Source organism: Anoplophora glabripennis, unplaced genomic scaffold, assembly GCF_000390285.2.
Source record: "Anoplophora glabripennis isolate ALB-LARVAE unplaced genomic scaffold, Agla_2.0 scaffold15, whole genome shotgun sequence".
NCBI lineage: Eukaryota > Metazoa > Arthropoda > Insecta > Coleoptera > Cerambycidae > Anoplophora > Anoplophora glabripennis.
The window spans coordinates 2,465,753-2,493,576 of record NW_019416279.1 but is presented as its reverse complement, the minus strand read 5'-3'; the positions used below and the strand labels follow the sequence as shown (position 1 = coordinate 2,493,576).

General features: G+C 32.9%; 4 protein-coding genes across 4 annotated transcripts in view; 1 reads left to right on the top strand and 3 right to left on the bottom strand.

Annotated features, from left to right (window-relative positions):
* The first annotated feature begins 2,983 nt into the window (after positions 1 to 2,983).
* The window catches only part of LOC108905141, a 164,828-nt gene continuing 139,987 nt past the window's right edge, over positions 2,984 to 27,824 (top strand). Inside the window, exons 1-3 of the mRNA XM_018707921.1 lie at positions 2,984 to 3,151; positions 10,161 to 10,294; positions 12,862 to 13,046. Coding sequence (XP_018563437.1) covers positions 2,984 to 3,151; positions 10,161 to 10,294; positions 12,862 to 13,046 — 487 coding nt within the window. The remainder of the gene's footprint in view (positions 3,152 to 10,160; positions 10,295 to 12,861; positions 13,047 to 27,824) is intronic.
* LOC108905402 (estrogen sulfotransferase-like) lies at positions 16,424 to 19,124 on the bottom strand. The gene is made up of 7 exons (XM_018708242.1): positions 19,007 to 19,124; positions 17,737 to 17,868; positions 17,581 to 17,680; positions 17,245 to 17,443; positions 17,054 to 17,180; positions 16,893 to 16,987; positions 16,424 to 16,792 (listed from the first exon to the last, which is right to left on the bottom strand). The coding sequence occupies exons 1-7, from the start codon at positions 19,098 to 19,100 to the stop codon at positions 16,502 to 16,504; spliced, it is 1,038 nt and encodes a 345-aa protein (XP_018563758.1). The 5' UTR covers positions 19,101 to 19,124; the 3' UTR covers positions 16,424 to 16,501.
* Positions 19,434 to 22,308, bottom strand: LOC108905372 (estrogen sulfotransferase-like). The gene is made up of 7 exons (XM_018708206.1): positions 22,161 to 22,308; positions 20,859 to 20,990; positions 20,703 to 20,802; positions 20,417 to 20,615; positions 20,225 to 20,351; positions 20,064 to 20,158; positions 19,434 to 19,963 (listed from the first exon to the last, which is right to left on the bottom strand). Exons 1-7 carry the CDS (start codon positions 22,267 to 22,269, stop codon positions 19,673 to 19,675), a joined length of 1,053 nt encoding a protein of 350 aa, XP_018563722.1. The 5' UTR covers positions 22,270 to 22,308; the 3' UTR covers positions 19,434 to 19,672.
* On the bottom strand, positions 22,836 to 25,847 carry LOC108905420 (estrogen sulfotransferase-like). Its single transcript, XM_018708258.2, has 7 exons — positions 25,667 to 25,847; positions 24,135 to 24,266; positions 23,979 to 24,078; positions 23,642 to 23,804; positions 23,450 to 23,576; positions 23,271 to 23,365; positions 22,836 to 23,186 (listed from the first exon to the last, which is right to left on the bottom strand). The coding sequence occupies exons 1-7, from the start codon at positions 25,761 to 25,763 to the stop codon at positions 22,896 to 22,898; spliced, it is 1,005 nt and encodes a 334-aa protein (XP_018563774.1). The 5' UTR covers positions 25,764 to 25,847; the 3' UTR covers positions 22,836 to 22,895.

Sequence of the window (27,824 nt, the reverse complement as noted above, 5' to 3'; positions counted from 1 at the left end):
TGTACCTTGTTCACTATTTCTATTTTTTATTATTTAGGACAGTGCAATTACTTAACTAGATGGAGCATCTAACAGTAACGCAGCGGATAGAAATTCTAATTTATTTGGAACCCGGTGACAAAGCCAGAACACAACAAGAAGTGTGTGACATATTCAATAACAAGTATCCAGATCATCCAATCAATCAAGCCACTGTAAGCAAAATTACCAAGAAATTTCGAAATTCTGGTCACATAAAAGATATGCCCAAAATAGGTAGTGTGAAAATAGACGAGGACATTAAGTTAAATATCTTATTGCAGTTGCAAGAAAATCCTCATAGCTCGAGCAGAGATATTGCTGGAGAAAATGCAATTTCCCAAAGATCAGTTTTGCGTATTTTGACGAAAGAGAAATATCACCCGTGCAAAATTCATTTAGTACAAGAACTCAACGAAGATTATCCTGATCGCCGCATCCAATTTTGTGAAACCATTTCCGACCGCAACCCACACCACAGTTTCATCGGCAAATCCTTTTCTCAGACGAGGCAACTTTCTGGTTGAATGGTATTGCTAACCGCCAAAACTGCAGGTATTGGATTCAAAACAATCCTCATTGGATGACTGAGGCACATACTCAGTACCCACAGAAATTGAATATGTGGGCAGGCATAATTAATCATCCTTCCTTCAGTTTGATCTAATTCTCGCCGTCATTCAAATTTTTCCAAACACAAATGCCAAGCGATACCTTGTATTTTCAACAGAATGGCGCACCACCTCATTTTGCTCGGTAAGTCCGAGGTTATTTAGACGAATGTTTTCCTGGGCGTTGGATTGGAAGACTGGGACCAATAGAATGGCCTCCGAGATCACCCGATCTCACTCCTTTGGATTACTTCTTATGGGGTTAATCCATATTTTATGTAAATCCACTGCAAAACATCGACGACTTAAAAACCCGAATCAGGCAGGTAATTAGGAATATTGATAGAAACGTACTAAATAATGTTCAAGATGAGTTTGTACATAGGCTTGGGTATTGTCAAGAAACCAATGGATGGGAATTTGAACATTTAATTTAACTCTGTTTGAATTACTTTATAATCCTGATTTTTTTTGCAAATTTTTCTTACAGTAGCTTGAATGATTGTATGATTTGGATATTTGTTATTGAATATTTCACATTATTCTTGCTGTTTTCTAGCTTTGTCAGTTTGTACCAAACAAATTAAAATTAAAAATTAAATTCATTGGATGTGCTGAAATATTTGAAAAACACAAAATGTATTTAGCAGAAAGTACACCAGTTCCCACTGACTTTGACGTTACAGTCCTTATGTATCGAGAGTAATTTTTGATTTTTCATATTCTATATTCTATATTCAGTCGCCATTATCTCGAAAACGGTTAAAGATAGGTATAGGTTATGCTACATACAAGATGATCAGAATTCCATGGAGAATTGAATAAAAATTAAAAAAATTGGGGTTTTCATTTAAAAAAGTAAAAAATATAATTCGACGGGTTCGAGCGATTTTTCAAATAACGAACATCTGATTTTTAAATAAGTATATTCCATACTTTTGCTGCTTGCGGTATAAACTTTCTACACATTATATACAAATTATTATAATTTTTTACCTTTAGCAGAAAACTTTTTTAAGGACGCCTATGAAACTCATACATTTTATTGCTAGGAGTTTTTATACATGTTCAACTGACTTCGGAGAGACTATACTTCACATGCTTGTGATATTTTTTCGATATACAAAAATCGTTTTTCTATCTACCAATCCGCTTGGTATACCAGCATATGCGACCCGTCAAAGAAGTCTGGACGAATAATGCCCGGAAAGTGGTCTGAACACTAATTCCACACTGATTGTTACGCCGCCGCTAATCGCTTTTAAATCGTTGAAACAATTTCGTTAAAAATGGGGGATAACGAACGTACAACAGCCCACCTGGTCCGGTTCCCTGGTCCTCATTGTCGCGTCGTACCTGACAGTATCGCTACATGGATTTGACAGAGCACGTCCATTAATCAGACAGAGGTAATACCGCGGAAAATGAAGCCTTGCGGCGAGCACCCATGGATATCGAAAAAAATTGCTTTTAAATACACTATTTGCCAGTGTATGAAAGCATCAGCTTCCTACACCTACGATCAAGTGTTAGTGTTAAGATAGATAGGCAACCAACTTTAGAGATGTGTTAGTGCTGGGAGAGATAAGCAACCAACTTTACAAGTCTCAGCGCCCCAAAAAGGCAGTTGCAAGCCAGGAACATTTTGACAATGGTTGTATTAGCGCTAGTATAATCTTTTCTAAGAAGAAACCCAGTTGTCATTATACACGTAGGTATGTTTATTTTGTGTGCCATCGGTTCTGTACAAACTGTTAAGCTGTAAACAGTTCGAACAGTGACACTTCATTATGGAGTTTATGTCTAAAGTCGAGAACAAGAATGGTCAAACACCAGAAGTGATTACAGTCCTCTTCATCCAACGTGAAGGGGAAACAAATCAACCCATTATGGATCTGAAGTAGGTTCAACAGGATGTTGCTCCTGCAAAGGTGAAAAGTTTATTGTTCAAATCATCGCAAAAGAAATGAAGAAGATTCAGGATTGTGAGCAATTCAGTTTTTTGGAATGACCAACACCGCATTCATCGACAATTTGTTGTAAACGATAATTACGGAGCATCTCATAAGAGCATACGACAAGTTCTAAAGCAATTAGGATTCCGTTGGACCAAGACAAGTAACAATCGGAAGCCTTTGATGCAAAATCCAAGTACTCGGCAACGGCGACGTATTCAAAGCAAATAGGATTCCTTTACACCAAGACAAGGAACAACCGAAAGCTTTTGATGCAAAATTCAAGTAATCAGCAACGTCGATATTATACGTTATTGACAAACTCCTCGGTAACAAGGACATCGCGATCCTTGTATTAAGAACTGTATATCCGATCGACATACTGCCAGCATGTGCGAAATGTCGATCAGGTTCTTTATAGAGAAAGAGCCCTTGCTAGATGCAACAACTGAGGCAGTGATCATAGACGTGCAAAATAACAGCATCGAAAGTGACATTACATCCTCATGTGATATACAGGTTCGGAAAGTCCCCATGGTTCATCCGCCGTTACGCAAGAGCGATAAAGTAAGTCATAGAAATCCGTGCGATAGAGAAAGATGGCTATAATGAAGGCGTCTCATAGTCACTGCCCGTTTCGCTCTCACGTGACCACCGATGAACCATGGGGACTTTCCGACCCTGTATATTCGGAATGGAACCTCTTAGTCTAAGTAATGTGGTCCTTTTTTGTGAAAGTTGGTTATTATTTTTTACCTATTTATAAACTTAATTTGCATTTGTAAGTAATTGCACCTTAATAGACTGGATATTATTATAATAGCTTCCATTGATAAAGAGATCTGTAAAATAAATAACTCTCATCACCAACATTTCAAATAATTCAATATTTTGGTCTGTGCTGTGCTTATTCGGCCATTTTGTCACCTGTCAACGATTTAAAACAATGATCAAGCACATGTGTAAAAACTATTGGACGAAACGGAACGTACAGCAATCATCCTTATTGATGTCATTATTTGAATCGTTAGATAAAATGAGCGTAGTATAATCCTATTTCTCACCATCAAACTTATTCATGTTAACCTGAACATATCTTTTATTTCCTTTATTAACTTGCATCCAAAGACACTTATTAAAGTGTTGTGCTTGGACTATTCGCGTTGCTCCGCGAACATCCCGCACCTACGCCGCTGGTTTTCGCCCGGCAGCGCTTCCGTTTTGTTGCCGGGGCACTCAATTAACGCAATCTGCTGACCTACATGAAATTTTTCGTTGTAGGCAATTAAAATGATCGACTGCCGCCGCCGAATCGGCCTTTCTCTTCGTAAAATTCTAATGTGGCGCGGAATTTATGTTTCATTATTTTCGCCGGAATGGGTTTGCGCCCCTGCAGCCATTGTTGACTGGAAACGGGGCTTTTGCCAGCTGGTTTAAAGCTGTAATTAGCTGCCTCGGTTGTTATGTGTGCGTCGCGAATACGTTCGGCTCCGGAAACGAAAAAACATCATTTAAAAAGGTTGACAAATTTATGTAAGTTACATTTAAAGCGTTACAAATTTTAGCGTAGATAAAACAAAACAAAATGGTCTCTTCATATAGTTGTTATTTTTTAATTTTATTGGATCAATTGCTTCAATGCTTCAGTTGCTTAAATTGCTGTTTATTTTGAAAATCTGTTTATTTCTATTATACAAACTATAGTCTGTTTGGAATTGAAAGAGAGTAAAAAACCCCGAGATAAGAACCGGCCATGGGCGTGGTAATATTTCGTTTCAGGTAATTATCGGGTAACACTAATGCTAACAAAAATGACAGGGATTGGAAAATCGACTATCTACAGACTTTTAAAGGAAACAAAAAATGAACAAGATACTGTAAATCCCCCAAAATCATCTACAGGGAGGTCAAAAGTCGTTATAGATGATTTCTTCAAAAATGTCATTCGCAGAAAAGTACACTCATTTTATTTTAAAAAAGAAATACCAACGCTAAACAAAATTTTAAGTGAACTTTCAGAGGACAACGATTTGCCAAAAATCAGTAGAAGCAAATTATGGGCCGTCTTACGAGAGTTGAATTTTTGCTGGGAAAAGCAGAACAGGAAGTCAGTTCTTATCGATAAAGATGAAATTATTTGTTGGCGAAGATCCTACTTAAGATCAATTAGAAAATTCCGTGACGAAGGGAGGAATATTTATTATCTAGACGAAACTTGGGTCAACGAGGGATATACTGTAACAAAAGTATGGCAAGATAAAAATGTAAAAAGTTTTCGACAAGCATTTTTGGATGGACTTTCAACAGGGTTCAAGGCACCTTCAGGTAAAGGGCGAAGATTAATAGTGACACATATAGGTAGTGCCAGTGGTTTTGTAGATGGCGGTTTACTTTTATTTGAATCTAAAAATACAGGTGACTATCACGAAGACATGAACGCAGATGTTTTCGAAGAGTATTTTACACAGATGTTGGATCTTATTCCTCCGGGGTCTGTAATTGTCATGGATAATGCCAGTTACCATTCACGGCAGACCGAGCGGACGCCTACGACTGCTTGGAGGAAAGCCGATATAATTCAATGGTTATCCGGAAAAAACATTTCTTTTGAAACAAATATGGTGAAAAAGGAACTTTTGACACTTGTCAATCTTAATAAAGATCAGAAAAAATATGTTATCGATGAAATGGCAACAAATCGCCAAATAACGGTACTACGGTTACCACCTTATCACTGTGAACTTAACCCAATCGAATTAGTCTGGGCGCAGGTAAAAGGAGATGTAGCGCGAAATAATACGACGTTTAAATTAAGTGACGTGAAAATTTTGTTAAAAAATTCCTTGGAACGAGTAACTGCAGATAACTGGCAAAGATGTATACATCATGTACAAAAAGAAGAGGAGAAAATGTGGGAACTCGATAATTTAATTGACGTTACTGTGGAACCTATCGTTATCAATCTAGGAGACGAAGATAATTCATCAGAATATTCAGAGGATGAATTTTAATATACCTACTTTTTTATTTTCTTTATTGTACATTTATACAACACTACATTTACTCACCATAATTTGAATTTTCAAAATACATATATTTTTGTGTGGAATAAAAGTCTATTCATTAAATTTAAATAAATATTTTGATAATAATATTGAATAATTTTATTTGAATTACTAAAAACCCTCTTAACCCGGTTATGATGCTTAAAGTAGCCTCATGTTTTGAAATGCTGTTTTTATATTGTTTACTTATAAGAGAAATGGACCGAGAAATTGAAGCGGCATAGACAAAGACGGATTGTCGGGGATTAAATTTTAGCTACCTGCTACAATTTAGTACAGTCCGATCGCACAAAGTTTTTTTAAAAGTACACCTCATCTATACCGAAAATACATAATATAAAAATATTGAATATAAGCACCAGTACTACATTTATTTACGATTTGCATACATAATAAGCTTTTATTACTCTCTTTCATTTCTAAACAGACTATACCTATCATTATTTTCTTTCTATTTCACTAGATCTAATTCATCTTAGACTTTACCTTTAAGAGATTTCTTAAAACTATTGTTCCAATAATGGTGCCACAAATAATTTCACTGATACACTGAGAGACATATTTATTTCCGAATTCAGTGGATACTTACCTTTAATTATGGTACATAAATTATTAGCCTAAGTTCCGCTATTCTGCATCAAATACCTTCACAGATATTTTTGAAAACGTGTTACTTTTTTAATTTCAACACCCGGTATCTCGAAAAATTAATTTTCTTTCCTGTATTTACTTATTCTGCTTCGCTTCTCCTTCTTTGGATCCTATTTTTCTTCTTTATTGTCTGGGCGCCAGTTCACATGAGCATATAGTTTGTAATTTAATTCAAATTTTGTTTGTTATGTTTATAGAGAAAGTCTTTGTTTGAGAAAAAAAAAATAAAATAATTTAAGATTCATGCAACTTTTAATCTAATATGAGTAGTGTTACCTCAGGGTAAGGTTCTGAGAAGATTAGTATTTTGATTTTAAAATATTATACTCACTAATGAATTTATATACTTAATTTTGAGAAGGAAAAGACACAAAGATTATATTTGAATTTTAACTGAACACAGTTATTCTATTTCTCGTAAAAATAATTTCCAATACATTTAATTATTCGGATTCACTATATTTCAAATTAAAATAAAAAAATTATGTGATTGGTGATGATTTAAATACTAAATTTAACACAAGTCTGTATTGTATTAGGGGTTCATACCTCTTTACCACTGTCTAATACACTAATTTCTTTTCTTTTTGGTCCTTTATCTCCTCTATTTTTTCCTGTACCTATTAGCACAACTTCTGTTCCTGACTTCAACTCCTTGTTGTTTGTCTTCTTGCTGATATTTCTATATTACTATTCCCTGTCGGTGACTTGGATTAGATTTGTATAGACTCGATACTGGGTAATACTCTATAACAGTTAACCTTGTTTCGCTATTGGACTTACTAAGTTTCTATTATCCATAATCTTCAATTAATTTGTTCTTGAGACTGTTTTCTTCTACTCCTTCTTATAAATGGTTTTTCTTTATTGAATGCATTTGTTTCTTTCTGGCAATCAAATTATCTTCCTTTTAAAGTAAAAATTTTATTTTCAAAACTTTAGCTATCAGCTCCCCTAATTTATAATGTTTCTTTCTTAGTTACCTCACTCTTTTTCTTTTCATGTCCCACTATGTTTTTTTTAAATCACTTCCTAATTCTAGTCATCCAAATTTTTATTACCAATCACATGTTCAATTTCGAAAATACTTTATTACCTTATATTTCTTTAAATTTTGTTTGAAATTCATTTTTTACGAAAATTTTTAATTGATCATATACCAATTTTTCTTTATTTTATCTTTTATTTCTCAATTTCAACCATCTACTGTACTCCTATTGGTCACACTTATTCAACTTATAATTTATTTCTTTAAAATCAATTTTACCAATTTTATTTTCCCAAATTTGCCTTTCTCTTTGATATTTTAAAATTTTTGCCCCATCTCATTGTATTACAATATGTTGTAATAATACAGAGTAACGTTTTTTCTTAAACAGTTGTAGGAATCAACTACTCTGCGGACTACATGTCCCGTCTAGCATTTAATTACACCCACAGTATCTAGTAAACAGTTAAGATTATTCATAGCAATGACATTTAAGATATATCACATCCTATAGCACAAGGAGAAGGTAAGATCAGATAAAGTATGCGATATTTGACCAATTATTTCTTATTACACTTTCTGTGACCATAAAAACATTGATACGCCTGTCAATTTATTTCACTCCATCATTTTTTTATTTTTTTTACAGTAATCAATAATCATTCTCTCGCGCTGATAACTTTGAATTGGGAATCATATAGTATTCAGTTTTTTCCCTTCTCATATTTAATATAAATTAAAAATGGATGTTCGACCAACTTTTTAAAACTCCAATTAATTTTATAATTGAGTTCAATCAAATTTTAGTAAAAGTTCAATATTTAATTAAACCCGAAAGGTCGGCGGCCAGCTACACAAGCAGAACAGATTTCTGCATGCGGGGTAGAACTTTATAATAATACCTAAATCTCGAGCTAAACTTTTAAAACCACTCCTGCATTAACAGTTTTAGTGACTAGCAAATTCAAAATGAAACTAGAAACAGAAAATAAAGCTACTTACAGTGTGTTTCACGGAACACCTCCATGGCGTTGACCGATTTTCAAAATTCTTTTTTTTTATGTGATAGTGGGTAGTACTTTTTGATATATTTTTTGATATTTGATTTTTTCTACGGCTTACTATCATTAAGAAAAGACCTTCAAAAATTAAAAAAACATATTAGGCATTTTTTTAAGAAAGAAATGGAAAGTTATATATGGTTGATATGCGCTTCTTATTTTTAGGGGATGACAGCCACCCCTTATGCTAAAACACTGAATAAATATAAAAATAGATGTTATATAGACTAAAATCATATGTTAATATATAGAATAAGTATTGTTATATATTGTGGGTTATAATTGACGTTATTTTTATAAAGTCAACCCTTAAAAACCACCCTTAATGATAAAAATGTAAAATTAATAGTTTCTTTGACCTTAAAATATTTTTATAGCGGATATATTATAGATAGCAATATTTTCAATAGTTTATGGTATTATAAAAAAATTATTACAATATTGCAACCCTTAAAAAAACTAATAACAAAATATAAAAAAAAATGTTTTTTAACAGTTTGAAATGATTTGATAGTACAAACAGAATAAATTAAATTCTTTTACCTGTTTATAATACCATTTACAATTTATCGCATTGTTTTAACCCTTAAAAACCACACCCAATGAAAAAAATAAAAAAATGGCTTTTAAATTATTTCAAATAAATTATGCCCTCTTATGGTGTTTATCTGATCACTGGGTTTCTTAACAATCCCTTCATTATACAAATAAAAACAATTTTATACATTTAAAGTTGATAAGTAGAATTATTAAAAGATTAAAGGGAAAAAGTGAAGGTATTCTGCATATAGATTGCTCCAAAGTTGTGGATAAGCAAAATATTGACATGCCGAATATTGAAGCAGTAAGGTACCGTTGGTTTTGTAACGATAACTTCCTTAATATTGAAGCTATTAAGACGATCCAAAAACGACTTTACGGAAAATTTCGACAGCTAAAAGTACTGTAAAATTAAATATTTTTTAACGCGTTATTTTTGAGATTTTTGAGGTTAAAGGGTTGGAAAACATGACGTTCTCCCTCAACTTCAATACTATCAATTCTCATCCAACTAAAAGCAGCGTAATAATTTAATCAGTTTGCCAGAAGCGTTTGTTATATTTTTATTTATTGTTTTTTCAGTATGGCAATATCCAAACAAGACTATTTTTTCCTATGAAAGTCACCTGGTGCAATTTTCCTTCCTTAAAAAGTTACAAACCCTTAAAAACGTTATTTTATTTTTGTTAAGACCCGTAAGTTTTTAATAAAGCATAATTGTACAAGGTAAATTGATATAAATCGGGTTATTTTCATCTAAGGAAGATACCCATATAGTATTACCCATTTTTTTACATACTCTTTGTATATTAAGGACAGAAGCTGGTTGATTTTGAGAAAATTATGTGCACTTTTCTCAAAAATGGTACGTCGTTAGATTATCTTTTTCATACAAAATGAAAAATTACATTGTAATACAAGACATGCATATACATATAAAAATTTTGTCACAAATGTTATGTCGTAAAATGACACCAAAACAAATGGTACCCAGTACCAGAGATTAACAAATTAAGGACATTCAAAAACTTATATGTACTCGTATATACCAAATTAAACATTTTATAGTATTTTGAAGAATATATGGCTAAAATTTGATTTTACAAAATGCTTCTCAAAAATAAAAGAAGAGAGGTCCATGTTCCATTTGAAAAACCGTCTTACTTTTTAATGTTTTATCTCCCTCATTTCTGCAACACCCTGTAGAAGAGTCGTAGACATTTCATAAACTTTGTCCAAAATTTTGACATTTCTATTAAATTTTTCTATAGTTTAGGAACTTAAAACTGTATACACCGCTTCCCCTCACCCCCCGGGCCATTACTCAAAGCGCGGTCCCCCCTCCCCACCTGCAGATCGCCATCAGACTCGCCACAACGTTCTTTGTTGGCTTTGAAGTTCGAGGGTAATTTTTCAGCCGGCTTAGAAAAGCTCGGGCTACTCCCAACCCCGTGAGATGAAAGTCGCGCCTAAGTCGCGCGGTTAATCTTTGATAGAACGGCTGGGAGGGTGGGGGTGATTAATTTACTTGCCGGAGTTTTGAAGGCCCCGGACGCAGCGCGGGGGTTAGCGGCGGTAAGCGGAATCAATCAGTTGATTCGGTCCTTGGGTAGAGCATCGTTATTGCGTGGTTGGCGTTGCCAGTAGTTTAAATAGTTGCTATCGCGCTGATTTGATTTAGTTTAATTTTTTGGTTTCTTTTTCTGAAGGAGAAGGTTAAAAACTACTCTTTAGAATCACCACAAAACGGAAACTTNATTCGGTTCTTGGGTAGAGCATCGTTATTACTTGGTTGGCGTTGCCAGTAGTTTAAATAGTTGCTATCGCGCTGATTTGATTTAGTTTAATTTTTTGGTTTCTTTTTCTGAAGGAGAAGGTTAAAAACTACTCTTTAGAATCACCACAAAACGGAAACTTCCTTGTGAGATGAAAGAAATAATGTCGACAAGTTATTTATTCTTAATTTATTTCAAAGATATTAAGCTTAAAAGTTCAGTTCAAATAAATATATAAATAAAATCCTAAAAATTTTGGAACAGAGATATGAAAAATGCTGACCATGTGAATTGTATTTTTACCTAATCAATACAGGGTGGTCCCGAGGTAATGGGCCAAAATTCATGGGTACATTCCCCAAGCAAAAATATTGCGATTTAGCCGAACTTACCTTAGCCCAAAAGTTGATCGCGCTGATTTGATTTAGTTTAATTTTTTGGTTTCTTTTTCTGAAGGAGAAGGTTAAAAACTACTCTTTAGAATCACCACAAAACGGAAACTTCCTTGTGAGATGAAAGAAATAATGTCGACAAGTTATTTATTCTTAATTTATTTCAAAGATATTAAGCTTAAAAGTTCAGTTCAAATAAATATATAAATAAAATCCTAAAAATTTTGGAACAGAGATATGAAAAATGCTGACCATGTGAATTGTATTTTTACCTAATCAATACAGGGTGGTCCCGAGGTAATGGGCCAAAATTCATGGGTAGATTCCCCAAGCAAAAATATTGCGATTTAGCCGAACTTACCTTAGTCCAAAAGTTGATAGTTAAAGACATAAAGGGTGTTAAATGTAAAATATTTTTTCAGTTTTTTTAATTTATTCCTTAACAAATGCAAATATCCTCACAAAATTTTGGGCATTGGATTTCTTTGAGTAGAGGAATTGTAATCTGTTCACATTTTGGTTAAAGTTCATAGAGGGCGCTAGCTGCGGTAGATTGAATGTGTTAAAAATGACGTAACTTTTTTTTACTTTAAGGTATCTCATCTCAAATTCTTATTTTTCAACTTTTTTTTACACAAAAAAGGTATACTTTATTAAAGTAGCTATTTCTCATCGTTTTCGAGATATTTGGCTTTGAAACTTCCAATGCTGTTGCATTCAATTACAATTAAGTACCTACAGGTATTAGTAATTTAGCCGTAAAGTTTCTTAAGTAGGATTTGGACGAAAATCAAATAATTGACGTCTTCCACTTGTCTTATTGCTGTCATTTGTATGCTAATTTCTATTAAGTATTATTTGTATCTAATTAAACTTACATCTTAGCTTACAATTTAAATTGTATACTCGTATATATAAATGTGAGATAGAATGCCGAGATTTTCGTTTTTGGAGTTACATGAAATCAGTTGTCTATGGAGAAACTATAAACACTTGAGAAGAACTTTAGCAGCAGGTTTTAAATGCTGCAAAGTCATTTCGTGTTAAGGATTTATACTTTAAAATAAGACAATCTTTTAATAAACGCGTTGATAAATGTATTGAAGTTTGAGGTGGACATTTTGAGCAGTTATTGTCAAAAAGGCATATTTTTTACTAATGTTTACTATTTCACTGTTCATTACAATTTTTAACTCTAAATAAACCCTTGTTTCTAACAGTTCTAAATTATTTTAATTATTTCAACTATCTATTAACATTGGAAGTTTCAAAGCCAAATATCTCGGAAACGGTGCGAGACAGGTACTTTCATAAAGTCTATCTTTTTTGTGTAAAAAAGATTGGAAAATATGAATTTGATACCAAAGATGAGATACCTTAAAGTACAAGAAAGTTATGTCGTTTCCAACACATTCAATCTACGGCAGCTGGCGCCCTCTATGAACTATAACCAAAATGTGAACAAATTTCAATTCCTCTACCCAAAGAATCCCAAACCCCCAAAATTTTGTGTAGATATTTGCATTTATTAAGAAATAAATGGAAATAAACTAAATTAATATTTTACATTTAACACCCTGTATCTCTTTAACTATCAACTTTTGGACTAAGGTAAGTTTGGCTAAATGGCAATATTTTTGCTTCGGAATCTACCCATGAATTTTGGTCCATTACCTCGGGACGCAGCTTGCCATGGTAGTACGCGTTAATTTCTAGACACCCTGTATATTAAGTTATGTAGTATAAAGCATAATTTCAAGGAAAATGTTGTTATAGAATTGTCTAATCTATTATTTCCTCTTCAGGATGTGGCTGTGGTCGGTACCAGCCGCTGTGCTCTTGCTGGGCTTTCTGCAAGAGGCCAGTTTTGGTCCGGCGTGTAGGATCAGCGAGTTCCCCTGCAGGAATGGCCAATGCATCCGTCTGAATGGCTACTGCGACGGCAACGACGACTGCGGCGATGAATCGGACGAACCGCACTTCTGTACAGGTTGGTGATATTTTGTATTTTAATTAAATATGAATGTTATGTAATAGTCCAGGAAAATAAGGAAAAATTGGGAGAACTTTTTTACTTTGGGACTTTTTTATAGAAAAGTGTAGGTTTTGAGGTCAGAGAACATATGTCACATACCCAACCATGAGCAACATACATCGTTTTGAAATATAGACATATACCGGGTGATTTCACTTTAAACACAGAAACTGCAGGACTAGATTCATTACAAAAAAATAAGTAGAGTTTGCTCTATAAACTTTTTTCCTGGGGGGACTCGGTATTCGAGATACAGGGTGTTAAAGTTTACAAAAATTTTTATTTTCTGTTATATCTTCATAATGCGGTGACGAAATTGAATGAAATTTACTACACCGTATTTTGAATAAACCTTTTTTTATTGAATGTATTATTAACCTTGTGGCTCTAACAAGTGGCGTGCTACTGGAGGTGCCGTTCCATTTCCATAAGAAAAAAATATGCCACTAGCGGTTTTTTATAGAAATAATTTTATTTCTGGAAAAAATATCACAACTAAATAATAAAATAACATTAGCAAATAGGTCGAAAAGTAATTAAGTAACGAGTAACAATTATTCAAAACGAAGTCCTTCCGCATCGTTACACTTTTAACACCTTCTAATCTATTTATAGTGGAATTTATCACGACTTGATTTTCTCTGAGGAGATTACAATTTTCCTCCAGCTTCAGAAATAAATAAACAAAGCTAGTTATAATACTAATTGTAAAACGAGAATAACGCAAAGTTTACTAACTGATAATGCATACAAAAGATTCAATATTTGCTGATGGATTTTAAACAAGTATGAGTAAAGATTAAATTTGCGTAAAATGGTCACAAAATAAGTAGGTAATTTATCTCCTAAACGGCGGCTACTATTAAAAAATACCAAAAATCACTTTTCATTCATATGACGTAACAGTACCCGAATTTAACATTATTTCTACAAGAAACTGCCAGTGGCGTTTTTTTTCTTGGGAAAACGGACCAGCACCTTCAGTAGCACGCAACTGGTTAATGCCACGAGGTTAATACTACATTCAATAAAAGGTCTTATTACGTGAATACGCTGTAAAAAAGTTCATTTAAATCGTTCAGCGTAATATGAAGATATGACCGAAAATATTATTTTTTTTTTGGAAACTTGAACACCCTGTATCTCGAATACCACGCCCCCCAGGAAATGAGTATAGTACAAACTCTACTTATTTTTTGGCAACTAATCTATTCCGGCAGCTTTTGTATTTAAAGTGAAATCATCCTGTATACAGGGTGTCCCGAAATTCATGCGCCAAAATTTGGTCATAGATTCTTAAGACAAATTTAGGGGACTCGTATTTTTTCTTTTTCCCAAGTGGCCTCCTCTTTCGGAATTACAGCCCCCTTAAGTCCGCCCCTAAGAATAATCTTTTTTTTATATCTCAGAACCCTGTTGTACGAAAATCACTAAATTTGGTACACAGGGATTTTATGACATGTGGAATCTCACAGTTCTACGCTTTTTGGCGAAAAACACCCTTAAGACACTTTTTCGTGGGCCCCCTTGTCTTTGGAACCAGAAAAATTTGGTCGCAAATTTGATTTTTTAATTATTAGTCAGCTAGAAAGCCATTGAATTTAGAAACTTTTTTGTCTCTTGATATTTGTTTCGTAAACGCAATGTTTTTGAGGAAAATGACGAATCACGATATGCATTCGAACACATTTTGACATTTTTCTCGAAAACATTGCGTTTTACGAAAAAAGTATAAAGAGACAAAAAGTTTCTATATTTAATGGCTTTCTAGTGGACTGATAATATTTAAGAAATTTAAATATGCGACCAAATTTTTTTGGCTCCAAAGACAAGGGGGCCCACGAAAAATTGTCTTAAGGGGGTTCCCCGCCAAAAAACGTAGCACCATCTGATTCCAAATGTCATAAAACCCCTGTGGACCAAATTTAGTGATTCTCGTACAACAGGGTTCTGAGATATAAAAAATAGATTATTCTTAGGGGCGGACTTCAGGGGGCTGTAACTCCGAAAGAGGGGGCCATTTGACAAAAATTAAAAATGCGGGTCCCCTAAATTTGTCTTAAAAATCTGTGACCAAATTTTGTTGCATGAATTTCGGGACACCCTGTATATGATTTTTCGCGTTTTTTGAACAAAAATTGCCAATATCTCAGTTAAGATGTATTTTTCCAAAAAAAAGTTTCACATAAAAGTTGTTCAAAATTAAATTTCCTACAAAATTGCTCCTACGAAAAATTTCGATTTTCCTAATAATTTACCCGTATATTTTTTAAACGAAGTACAGATTATGTGAAAATTAATGTTTTGGAGACAAAATAATGGTCAATTCATTTATAAATTACCAAAGGTGAAGTAGGGAAAAGAAAATTGCGGATAATTATTGGAAAATCTTATATAGTTTTCCGAGGTTTGAATATTTATGAGCTTCATACGTATCATTTTATAGGTTTTCGAGGGTGTTCCTTACGAATTAATTATGCGCTTTTTACTATTTTCCAGAAAAATCTGTTTTCTTTGAAATTTATTTTTTACTTTGGATTTTAAAAAATATAAATTTTATGACAATAGGAAAGGAAATTTCTGGAGCTGCAAAGATATAATAAAAAAAATATATCGATATATTTTTATTTGTTTATTTATAATTAAAAAACAACTTTTTTTATTTATTATTTTTAACAATCCATTATGGACTTGCATATCAAGGTTTCTTATGTAAAACTGCCTCATCGCTGTCGCAAAAAACATTTCAAAGGAAACAGATTTTTTTTTGGAAACTATTAGTAATGTACACCCTTGAAAACATATAAAATGATATTAATAAAAATTCAAACCTCGGAAAACTATAAGATTTTCCACAATTTTTTTTTTCTAATTCACTTTTATTATTTAAAAATGAATTGACAATTATTTTAGATCCAAAACATTAATTTTCACGTAATCTGTACTTTATTTCAAAAATATAAGGGAAAACTATTTGGAAAATCGAAATTTTTCATATGAGCAATTTTGTAGAAAACTTAATATTAGACAACTTTTATTTGAAACTTTTTTTCGGAAAAAAGCATCTTCATTGAGATATTCCGTCTTTTTATGTCTAACTTTCCTAGACTAAAAATATAATACAAGGAGCATTGGAAAAAATAAATACAATAAAAGAATAGAGAATAGAAGAATAGAATAAAATAATAAAACATTTGAACAAATAAATCCTGAACATAAAATTGAAAGTGCAAAAAATAATTTGCTATAGAGAATAAACTTTTTTAAATTTTTTTCCCCAAAAATCAGAGGTTTACAATACAGTCTTTATTTTAATAAGACTATATTCATTTACATTTTGAAATTATGTACAAAATGTCATTTAATTTTGTCTATTGTATCTTTTCTACTACAACGAGAGGTTATTGATTTTATGTTTCTGGAAACTTAAGATCTGTTCCTTTCAGCTTCTCCTCCATCACTCGATTGAATTCTCTTTCCATTTCTTCATCAATCAGCTCCCTCCAACCACCAGGCTTTCCTCTCCGAATAAACTTGCTAACATCCTCGGCCATTCCTATCTTCGTCATGTGGACATGATTGACAGTCTTGTTGTTTTTGAATTTCTCAAAGCTAAGGTAGTCTTCCAACTTGTCTATTTCGTTTTCTGATAAGTCTTTGCCAAGGAAGTCGGCTATCTTCCGGATTGTCTGGCGTTTATCCTGAAAATTTAATACAAGGTGTTTAAATCAGGTGAGTGAGTAGACCACTTAATATTTTTTCCACTGTTTTTTTAATTTGTAGTGTACTAGAAGAATTCACCTTCATGGTATCTTCGTAGAAAAGAAATAGAAAATTTTTGTCGTTTCTTCTTTCCCATGCTTCCTTCACGTGTTCGAAATATGGACAGTTCAATGCTAAGAGAAATTATACATTTGAGAAAATTTGTAACATGGGAAGTACAGTTATACAAATACCCTTACTTAAATCGTTGTTGAAGTCGTCAAAGCAATCTTTAAAACTATCAGTTAGATTTTTTACTAGGAAGAAATCGAAAGCATGGAATAAAGATACTAGCATATCTTTTGGATTTCTTGCACAGTAGATAACCTAAAAGGACGATTGCCAAAATACTCATTAAACAAAAACAAAGAAAGTAACTCAAATCATGTACCTTGGCCCCAACCTCAAACATATGTGGGGGCATTAAGCTAAGAGGTAGATGAGATTTTATGAACCTTCTACCCTTCCTTTCTGCCAGTCCTTCCGAAGTCATTTCTAGGTACTTGCTAGAAATATCTACCATTTCTTCTGTCGCGTCTTTACTTTCTGAAATTTCCTTAATTCGTTCCCTGCTATGAAATGTGAACAAACTGAAAACAATTATTTTTATCTTATTTTCGAAGTAAAAAGAAACATTCGCGTTAAGTAAACATTACATACTAAATAAAGTGAAAGTACTATTTGAGATTCATTTACTTATTTGTGCTAACCAATTATCTCCACTTACTCTATATGTGGAAATCTGTACATTATGAAATTTTTTGCCGCCTCTTCATAGTTCAAATCGTTTCCTATTAGCCATATCATTTCACCATGAAGCGTAGTTCCTACGGATAAATTTGACTTTGTCAAAAACTGGCTTCAAGAAACTGTGTGGTATTACCTGATCTTCCATGTCCAACTAGGTAGACATCATCGGGCCTGGCTTCGAAGTTGTAAATGCCGAGACCTAGTTCCTTGTAAGCAGCTGATTGAAAATACTTCTTGGGACCCACGAAAACAAAATCCTTACCATCTAAGGACCAAAATATATTCGTTAAGACACTTTAAATGCAAGTTATGACCAATTCAACGCCCCGATTTATACTCTATACACTTTTTGGTTTTGCGCCACAACCAGAAATATATTTTTAAAAAATACTACTTTTTTAAATAGACTAGTCCTAACATGTATCCCTATATTTTGAGGATGGTTAGTGCAACGAAAGATTAGGATACTTTTTATACGGGTTGTTAAATTAACCGACCAAGCGTCATAAATAGATTCCACTACGCGAATTAAAATTGGTGGTAGTTCGAATAAAATGTTGGCAGTTTTGTACAGTGTTGCGGTTAAAAAAGGTAACGGGCTTATTTCGAAACCTGGATTTTTTTTTTTGGTAATGGAGAATACTAACCTGAACTTCCATCTACTGGTTTAATGTCATGCAAATACAAAAAGCCAGTGGCACACCAACTTTATTTCTGGGAAAACTAAAACTGAGTACTTTCACTCAAATATAGGTACCCGTTAAATAAAGTCTACAGATAAACTCGTACATAGCTAAATCGGAATAAATATCCTCATTATTGACAGACCCCGCCCCATTCTATGGGTGTCGTGCGTTGTCTTTTTCTATTTCCCATCGTTTCCATTAGGTCATCCGGCTATTTTGATGAAAATTATGTTTATATGCAGTGGTTTGATTACAGTATTTAAAAACAATAATATATTGAGTCTCGATTAATATTTGATTAAATAAAAAAGTGTTGCCTATACTTACTTACATATTTATAACATGCAATATATGTAGGTTATGGCAATCTATACGTCCGATCAGTTCCAATTCCTTTAATCGACACCTAAATTATTGTCTCTAAAACAAAGCTGTGTAGAAACCATTTGGCAGCTTAGTAATTTATGACTTTAATACAATAGTATTTTTTTGATAAAGAGAATTGAAGTGGTGCAAAATCACTCCAGATATTAATGATATGGAAGCAACGGCGGCTGGTGCGAGGGGGAGGGAGCTCTGGGACACCGCCCCTCTTGGAAATTTTCGTAAAAACGTATCTTTATTTTTTATGTTCTGTTCTTTCTGAAAATATCGCAAGACGATTTTGGACTATCCACAACAAGTCGAGAAAAACTAGAGAAATAAAAAAATACTCACAAATGTTCACTTTAGGAAATTCGTCTTTGGGATCTACAACTTCGAAAGGTAGTTTTTCAAAGATCTTGCGTTCTGGTCGCTGATAGCTCGCCATGTTTCATAACCGGTTCTTGTTTCACTTTTGTGCGTTCAATGGATTCATATGTAGTATATTTTTTTTACCTTAACTGATAATAAAAAAATAATTTAGGTACTATTTGCTTAAGAGTTTTGGGACATGGAAATACCTGAATATATGCAGCACAATTAACTGAGATAACATAATTGTATTGTTTTTGCTGTTTCTATAAACAGTTTAGAGCCAAGAGGATTTATTTTGGTCTCTGATCTATTAAAAAAATTAAGATATATTCAAGTTGATAAACAATATGCGCATCATTTCCTTTATTGACAGTAAAAGGGATTTTAAAAAATAAAACGCAAAAAATGGACTTCATACGTTTTATTTGTGACAGAATGCTTGCTTCTTCCTTCATATGAAACTGGAAATGTTTTTATAAATATAGGCAGGATTAAAAAATACTCACAAAGATATAAATAATTCGTTAATATAATATTCAAGAGTGCAAAAGAAATGCAGTATTTATTTCTAGTCTATTTTCACTAACATTTGTACAAGAAGGCATTTAGTTTCGTTATTATTATTCTATTACAATGAAATTGATTTTATGTTTCTGGAAACCTAAGATCTGTTCCCTTTAGCTTCTCCTCCATCACTTGATTGAATTCTCTTTCCATTTCTTCATCAATCAGCTCCCTCCAACCACCAGGCTTTCCTCTCCGAATAAACCTGCTAACATCCTCGGCCATTCCTATCTTCGTCATGTGGACATGATTGACAGTTTTGTTGTTTTTGAATTTCTCAAAGCTAAGGTAGTCTTCCAACTTGTCTATTTCGTTTTCTGATAAGTCTTTGCCTAGGAAGTCGGCTATCTTCCGGATTGTCTGGCGTTTGTCCTGAAAATTTAATACAAGGTATTTAAATAAGGTGAGTGAGTAGACCACTTAATATTTTTTCCACTGTTTTTTTAATTTGTAGTGTACTAGAAGAATTCACCTTCATGGTATCTTCGTAGAAGAGAAATAGAAAATTTTTGTCGTTTCTTCTTTCCCATGCTTCCTTGACGTGTTCGAAATATGGACAGTTCCATGCTAAAAGAAATTATATATTTGTGAAAATTTGTAACGTAGGAAGTACGGTTATACAAATACTCTTACTTAAATCATTGTTGAAATCATCAAAGTAGTCTTTAAAACCATCAGTTGCATTTTTCATTAAGAAGAAGTCGAAAGAATGGAAATAAGAAACTAGCATATCTTTTGGATTTCTTGCACAGTAGATGACCTAAAATAATGATTGCCAAAATGCTTATTCAATAAAAAGCAAAGAAAGTAACCCAAATCATGTACCTTAGCTCCAACCTCAAACATGTGGGGAGGCATCAAACTAAGAGGTAGATGAGATTTTATGAACCTCCTACCCTTCCTTTCTGCTAGCCCCTCCAAAGTCATTTCTAGGTACTTGCCGGAAATATCTACCATCTCTTCTGTAGCGTCTTCACTTTCTGAAATTTCCTTAATTCGTTCCCTGCTATGAAATGTGAACAAACTGAAAACAATTATCACAATCTTAATTTCGCATTAAAAAAAATGAGATTCATTTACTTATTTGTGCTAACGAATTATCTCAACTTACTCTATATGTGGAAATCTGTACATTATGAAATTCTTTGCAGCCTCTTCATAGTTCAAGTCATTTCCTATCAGCCATATCATTTCACCATGAAGCGTAGTTCCTACGGATAAATTTGACTCAATCAAAAACTGGCTTCAAGAAACTTTGTGGTATTACCTGATCTTGCATGTCCAAGTAGGTAGACATCATCGGGCCTGGCTTCGAAGTTGTAAATGCCGAGACCTAGTTCCTTGTAAGCACCTGTTTGAAAGTACCTCTTGGGACCCACGAAAACAAAATCCTTACCATCTAAGGACCAAAATATATTCGTTACCACAAGAGGCTTTAAATGCAAATTATCAAAAAAATAACATTATATGCTCTTTAGATTCTAACTTTTTTTAAACATACAGACTGGTCCTAAACTGTATTGCTATATTTTCAGGATGAATAAGTACAAGGAAAAATTATGACTTTTTATGCGAGATGTTCAGTTAACCGACCAAACGTTACAAATAGATACTACTACGAGAATTAATAATTTGACTACTAAAGTTTTGTCAATTTTGTACAAGGTGTTGAAGTTGCAAAAGTTAACGGGCATATTTCGGAGTCTGGTTAAGTAATTTTTTTTTTCTAATTAGCGATAGAGAATACTAACCCCAACTTCCGTCTATTGGTTTAATGTCATGTAAATATAAAAAGCCAGTGGCGCACAAACTTCATTTCTGGTAACCCTTTAAAAATAATAAATGTTACGCTACTGTGTCAAGTCGAAATAAGGACACTAAGTAAACTTTAAACCCTCCTTTATATCTAATGCTTAAAATCTAAGAAAAAAATTCTTACAAAACCACAGTTTCCGATAAGTTATATAAATGGTGTTTCTGAAATAAATGCGATTCTTGAAAGGGGTGATAGAGAGGACATAAAAATAGACAATTTTGATTTGAACGACGAGTCATATTTAAATCATATTCGCACTCTGTGTACATTAATATCATTTTCGCTAATTCTTGATTTGAATAAGGCATTTCGAGATAGAGCAAAGTAAATTTACAGTCGACGAGAGCAAGCAGGATATGTCCGCGACAACGCCGTACAAATAACCACACTGAACTTGACTTGATTTGAGAAATATCCTGTGTGCGATACTATGGTTACAGTGCTTGTTTTTTAGAATATTATGAAGTATATGAGATCCAAGTAAAGAAGTTTTACAAATCATATGAGAATCCTATTTATATTTATATTAATTTTTTTGATGAAATAGAAATGTTGTGAGATTTGAATAATTGTTAATAATTTGAATAATTTGATTCTATAGTCTAAATTTAAAGTATGAATAAAAAAAGCGTAAACGTCCTGTAAAAATATACCTTTGTTTTTTGTCTTCTTTTCCTTTTGAAAATATTGCGAGACAATTTTGGTTTACCCATAATGAGAACAACAAAGTTAGATAAATAAAAAAATACTCACAAAGGTTCAATTTAGGAAATTCATTTTCTTTGGGATCCACTACTTCGAAGGGCAATTTTTTAAAGATTTTGCGTTCTGGTTGTTGACAAGTCGCCATGTTTAATAACATGTTTCTTCTACTTACATTTATTTTGTACGTTTAACGAACTCGTATGTAATACATTCTTTATCTGAACAGATAAATTTAATTTATCATTTGCTTAAGAATTTTGTGCACATAAAACTTTTATTTTAATACTGGGATGAATACCAACGCAAACAACTTAGATAACATAATTGATATCACTCATTAAATTTACATTAAGCTTATCATTGTAAATAAATAAAGCACAAAAAATAAAATTCATAGCTTCTATTTTTTATGATTAGAACTCGGAGATAGAAAATTAATGTTACCAGTATTTATAAAAAATGATACACCATTGACAAAATAAAATAGTAAAATCGCTGTTCATTAGATAATAACAAACTGATAATCGACATTTTCGTAAATCTGACTGTTTCTGAACAAAACGTATTTATTAAAATTTTTATGATCAAAAGCTGCATCTAAGAAATTATACATTAAATAGTCATCGAAACGTTGTTGTTTGTGAAAAAAGCAAATGATGGATTGTTTGAATAATTACGAATTTATAAATAAAATAGTCTTATTTCAATGTCTATACATTTATTTGTGTTTTGAAATTACATTTAAAATAGTATATTTTTCATGATAACGGAAGATTATTTCTTTTACGTCTCTGGAAATCTGAGATCTGTTCCTTTCAGCTTCTCTTCCATCACTCGATTGAATTCTCTTTCCATTTCTTCATCAATCAGCTCCCTCCAACCACCAGGCTTTCCCCTCCGCATAAACTTGCCAACATCATCGGCCATTCCTATCTTCGTCATGTGGACATGATTGACAGTTTTGTTGTTTTTGAATTTCTCAAAGCTAAGGTAGTCTTCCAACTTGTCTATTTCGTTTTCTGATAAATCTTTGCCTAGGAAGTCGGCTATCATCCGGATTGTCTTGCGTTTGTCCTGAAAATGTAATACAAGATATTTAAGTCAGATGACTGAGAAGATTTACCTGATTTTTTAATTTCGGGTTAGCAGAGTATTCACCTTCATCGTATCTTCGTAGAAGAGAAATAGAAAATTTTTGTCGTTTCTTTTTTCCCATGCTTCCTTCACGTGTTCGAAATATGGACAGTTCAGTGCTAAAAGAAATTATACATTTGTAAAGCTTGCAATAATAAAAATTTGGGAAATTTGTTAAGTGGAAAGTACGGTTATATCCTTACCTAAATCGTTGTTGAAATCATCAAAGTAATCTTTGAAACGACCAGTTAGATTTTTCACTAAGAAGAAGTCGAAGGCATAGAAATAAGACACTAGCATATCTTTTGGATTTCTTGCACAGTAGATGACCTAAAAGGACGATTACCAAAATACTTATTAAACAAAAAGCAAAGAAAGTAACCCAAATTATGTACCTTGGCTCCAACCTCAAACATGTGGGGAGGCATCAAACTAACAGGTAGATGAGATTTTATGAACCTCCTACCCTTCCTTTCTGCTAGCCCCTCCAAAGTCATTTCTAGGTACTTGCTGGAAATATCTACCATCTCCTGTCGCGTTTTTACTTTCCGAAATTTCCTTAAATTGTTCCCTCCTATGAAATGTGAACAAACTGAAAACTATTATTATAATAACATTTTCGAAGTAAAAAAACATTCGAGTTAAGAAATTTTCACATTACATACTAAATAAAGTGAAAATACTATTTGAGATTCATTTACTTATTTGTGCTAACGAATTATCTCCACTTACTCGATATGTGGAAATCTGTACGTTATGAAATTCTTTGCAGATTCCTCATAGTTCAAGTCATTTCCTATCAACCATATCATTTCACCATAAAGCGTAGTTCCTACGAATAAATTTGACTTAATCAAAAACTGGCTTCAAGAAACTTTGTGGTATTACCTGATCTTGCATGTCCAAGTAGATAGACATCATCGGGCCTGGCTTCGAAATTGTAAATGCCGAGACCTAGTTTCTTGTAAGCAGCTGTTTGAAAATACCTCTTGGGACCCACGAAAACAAAATTCTTACCATCTAAGGACCAAAATATATTCGTTATCATAAGATGCTTTAAATGCAAAATATAGGTAACCACTTCAACGCTCAGATTTATACCCTATATACTTTTTGATTTTCCGCCACAAATAGGAATATATTCCTACTTACTTTTTTTAAATAATTCAAACTGAATCGCTATATTTTCAGGATGGATAGTAAAACGAAAGATTATGACATTTTATACGAGGTGTTAGGTTGCCCAACCCAACGTTACTACTACGGGAATTAAGATGCTTAGTTTGAATAAAGTTTTGTCAGTTTTGTACGGGGTGTTGAAGTTGCAAAAGTTAACGGGCATATTTCGAAGTCTGGTTAAGTAATTTTTTTCTAATTAGTGATCAAGAATACTAACCTGAACCTCCACCTGCTGGTGTAATTTCATATAAATACAAAAAGCCAGTGGCGCACAAACTTCATTTCTGGCAACTCTTTAAATAATAAATGTTACGCCACTGTGACAAGTCGAAATAATGACACTAAGTAAACTCTACACCTCTATATTTAATGATTAAAACTGAGAAAAAAATTCTGACAAAACCACAGTTTCTGATTATGTTATTTATAGAGAGTGTCTGAAATGAACGCGTTTCTTGGAAGGGGTAATAGAGAGGACATGAAAATAGACAACATTAATTAAGCAACCTACAAACGATAAGTCGTATTTAAATCATATTCGCACTCCCTGTACATGAATACTATTTCCACTAATTCTTGATCTGAATAAGGCATCTTGAAATAAAACAAAGTAAGTCTACAGTCGACGAGAGCATGCAAGACACGTCCGCGCCCGCGCCGTACGAATAACCACACTGAACTTGACCTAGTTACTGAATTGTAAACAGTTGATCAGTTGATTAAGTGGGTCGATGGAAGGTCGGCGTAAGTTTTGCGTAATAATTCGTGACTAATTTTCAGGACATGACACGTTAGATTACAGGTTGTTTAATGGAAATTGTTTATTTTCACGTCATCTGTTACCGAAGGTACGTAATTATTTCAGAAACATCCTGTGTGCGATATTATAATTAAAGTGCTTATTTTTTGGAATATTATGAAGTATGTGAGATCCAAGTAAAGAAATTTTACAAATCTTATGAGAATCCGATTTATATTTATCTTAATTTTTTTGATGAAATAGATATGTTGGGTACAAAACAGTATCATTCACCTACGTTTACCCAACTTGTGAGATTTGAATAATTTGCATAAGTTCTATATTCTATAGGCTAAATTTAAAGTATGAATAAAAAAATCGTAAACTTCCTGTAAAAATATATCTTTTTTTTTTGTCTATTGTTCCTTTTGAAAATATCGCGAGACAATTTTGGTCTACCAACAATGACAGCAAAAAATTAAATTAATAAAACAATACTCACAAAAGTTGAATTTAGGAAATTCATCTTCTTTGGGATCCACAACCTCGAAGGGCAATTTTTTAAGGATTTTGCGTTCAGGTCGTTGATAATTCGCCATGTTTCATAACCTGTTTGTTCCACTTACATTAATTTTGCACTTTTAACGATCTCATTCATATGTAATATTTTTTTTTATCTGAACAAATATAAAAATTAAATTTATCATTTGATTAAGAATTTTGGGCACATAAAACTTTTATTTTAATACCAACGCAAACAACTTAGATAACATGATTTATAATCACTCATTAAATTTACATTTAAGCTTGTCATTGAAAAAAAATTAAACATAAAAAATAAAATTCATAGCTTTTATTTTTTATGATTAGAACCCGGAACCCTTCTCACTACAGGGATCTCGGAAACAGTAAGAGCTACGAAGTAGCTTAAATGGGGGCAAAGACCAACATTATGCCTCTACAAAATCAAGGCTAACATGATTAGTTTTCGAAATATTTGAAAAACACCGAAATTTTGGAAATCCGTTTTTGTTTCATTTCGGCCTTGTTTGAGGTGATATAGAAAAAAGGAGAACACATTCTCTTGGCCACTTTTTTCCCTGTATGAAATAGCATAATCAATTTTTATATTTATTCCTGGAAATTTTATTACATCTTTTGCAAGCCTTCATGACCCCCAATACTGTAGTGCCTCAGCCCGAACCAGATTCAGACGTTTTGTCTCGAAAATTCATCTTCAGTGTATTCATTACAAATTTATCTAAATTTTTTATTTAGATTACTTTGTTTATTGAATATTACCACCACGCATTAAAATAAAACATTATTAGAGTTTTATTCCCGTATCCATAATTATTTCTAGGCTTCTCAAGTGCTCAAAATTCAAACAAATTCCGATTTTTTTTTTTTTCAGTACACACATCTGTGCTCTTTCACAGTTGCGGTTACGGATATAATAAATTCCGATAATATTACGCTGATCTTCATTTTCCACCTTGGACAAAATGAAAATGTTTTTGAACACTTACTGAGATTTTTTTAAAGAATAATATTCAGTTGGCGTTTTGGTTGTTCTTATGCATTTTTAAGAATTAATTGGTCATAATAAAATTAAAATTGTAATAATGTTTTAATTTTGACGCAACTACTTATTGAGATATGATAAGTTATCAAGTGATGGTAATAGTTAATAATAATAATAAATGTTTTATTGTAACACGTGGTGGTAATAGTTTAAATAACTAGATGGATTTCACGGCGTCTAACAACACTTACAGTGGACGATAATTCAATAAACAAAGAAATTTAAATAAAAAATTTAGATAAATTTGGAACGAATGCACTGAAGATGAATTTTTCGAGACAAAAACGTCTGAAACTGGTTCGGGCTGAGGCAGTACAATATTGGGGGTCAAGAAGACTTGCAAAAAATGTAATCAAATATCTAGGGTTGTATTTAAAAAAATGAAGTTGATGATGGTCCTGGAGAGACGAATAGTTACATATAAAAATTGATTATGCCATTCGATAGAGGGCAAAAAGTGGCCATGAGAAAGTATTCTTCTTTTTTCAATATCACCTCAAACGAGGTTAAAATGAAACAAAAACCGATTTCCACAATTTCGGTTTCTTTCAAATATTTCGAAAACTAATCACGTTAGCCTTGATTTTTTAGAAGCATAATGTCGGTCCTTAACCTACTTCGTACCTCTTACCGTTACCGAGATAGCTGTAGTGAGAAGCGAATTTGTGAAGATTATTTAATTTATGTCTCTGGAAATCTAAGGTCTGTTCCTTTCAGCTTCTCTTCCATCAGTTCGTTGAATTCCCTTTCCATTTCTTCATCAAACATCTCCCTCCAACCACCAGGTTTTCCTCGCCGCATAAACTTGCCATTATCCACAGCCAGCCCCATCTTGATCATTTGGTCGTGATTGACCGACTTGTTATTTTTGAACTTTTCAAAGTCAAGATAATCCTCCAACTCGTCTACTTGGCCTTCCGACAAGTTTTTGCCAAGGAAATTTGCTACCTTCAAGATCGTTTGACGTTTATCCTGAAAAAATGATACAATCGATTTAAATCAGGAGTCATAGAAGGCTATTATGTTTGAATTTCCAATGTAGTTAGTGATAGTACTCACCTTTATGGTGTCTTCA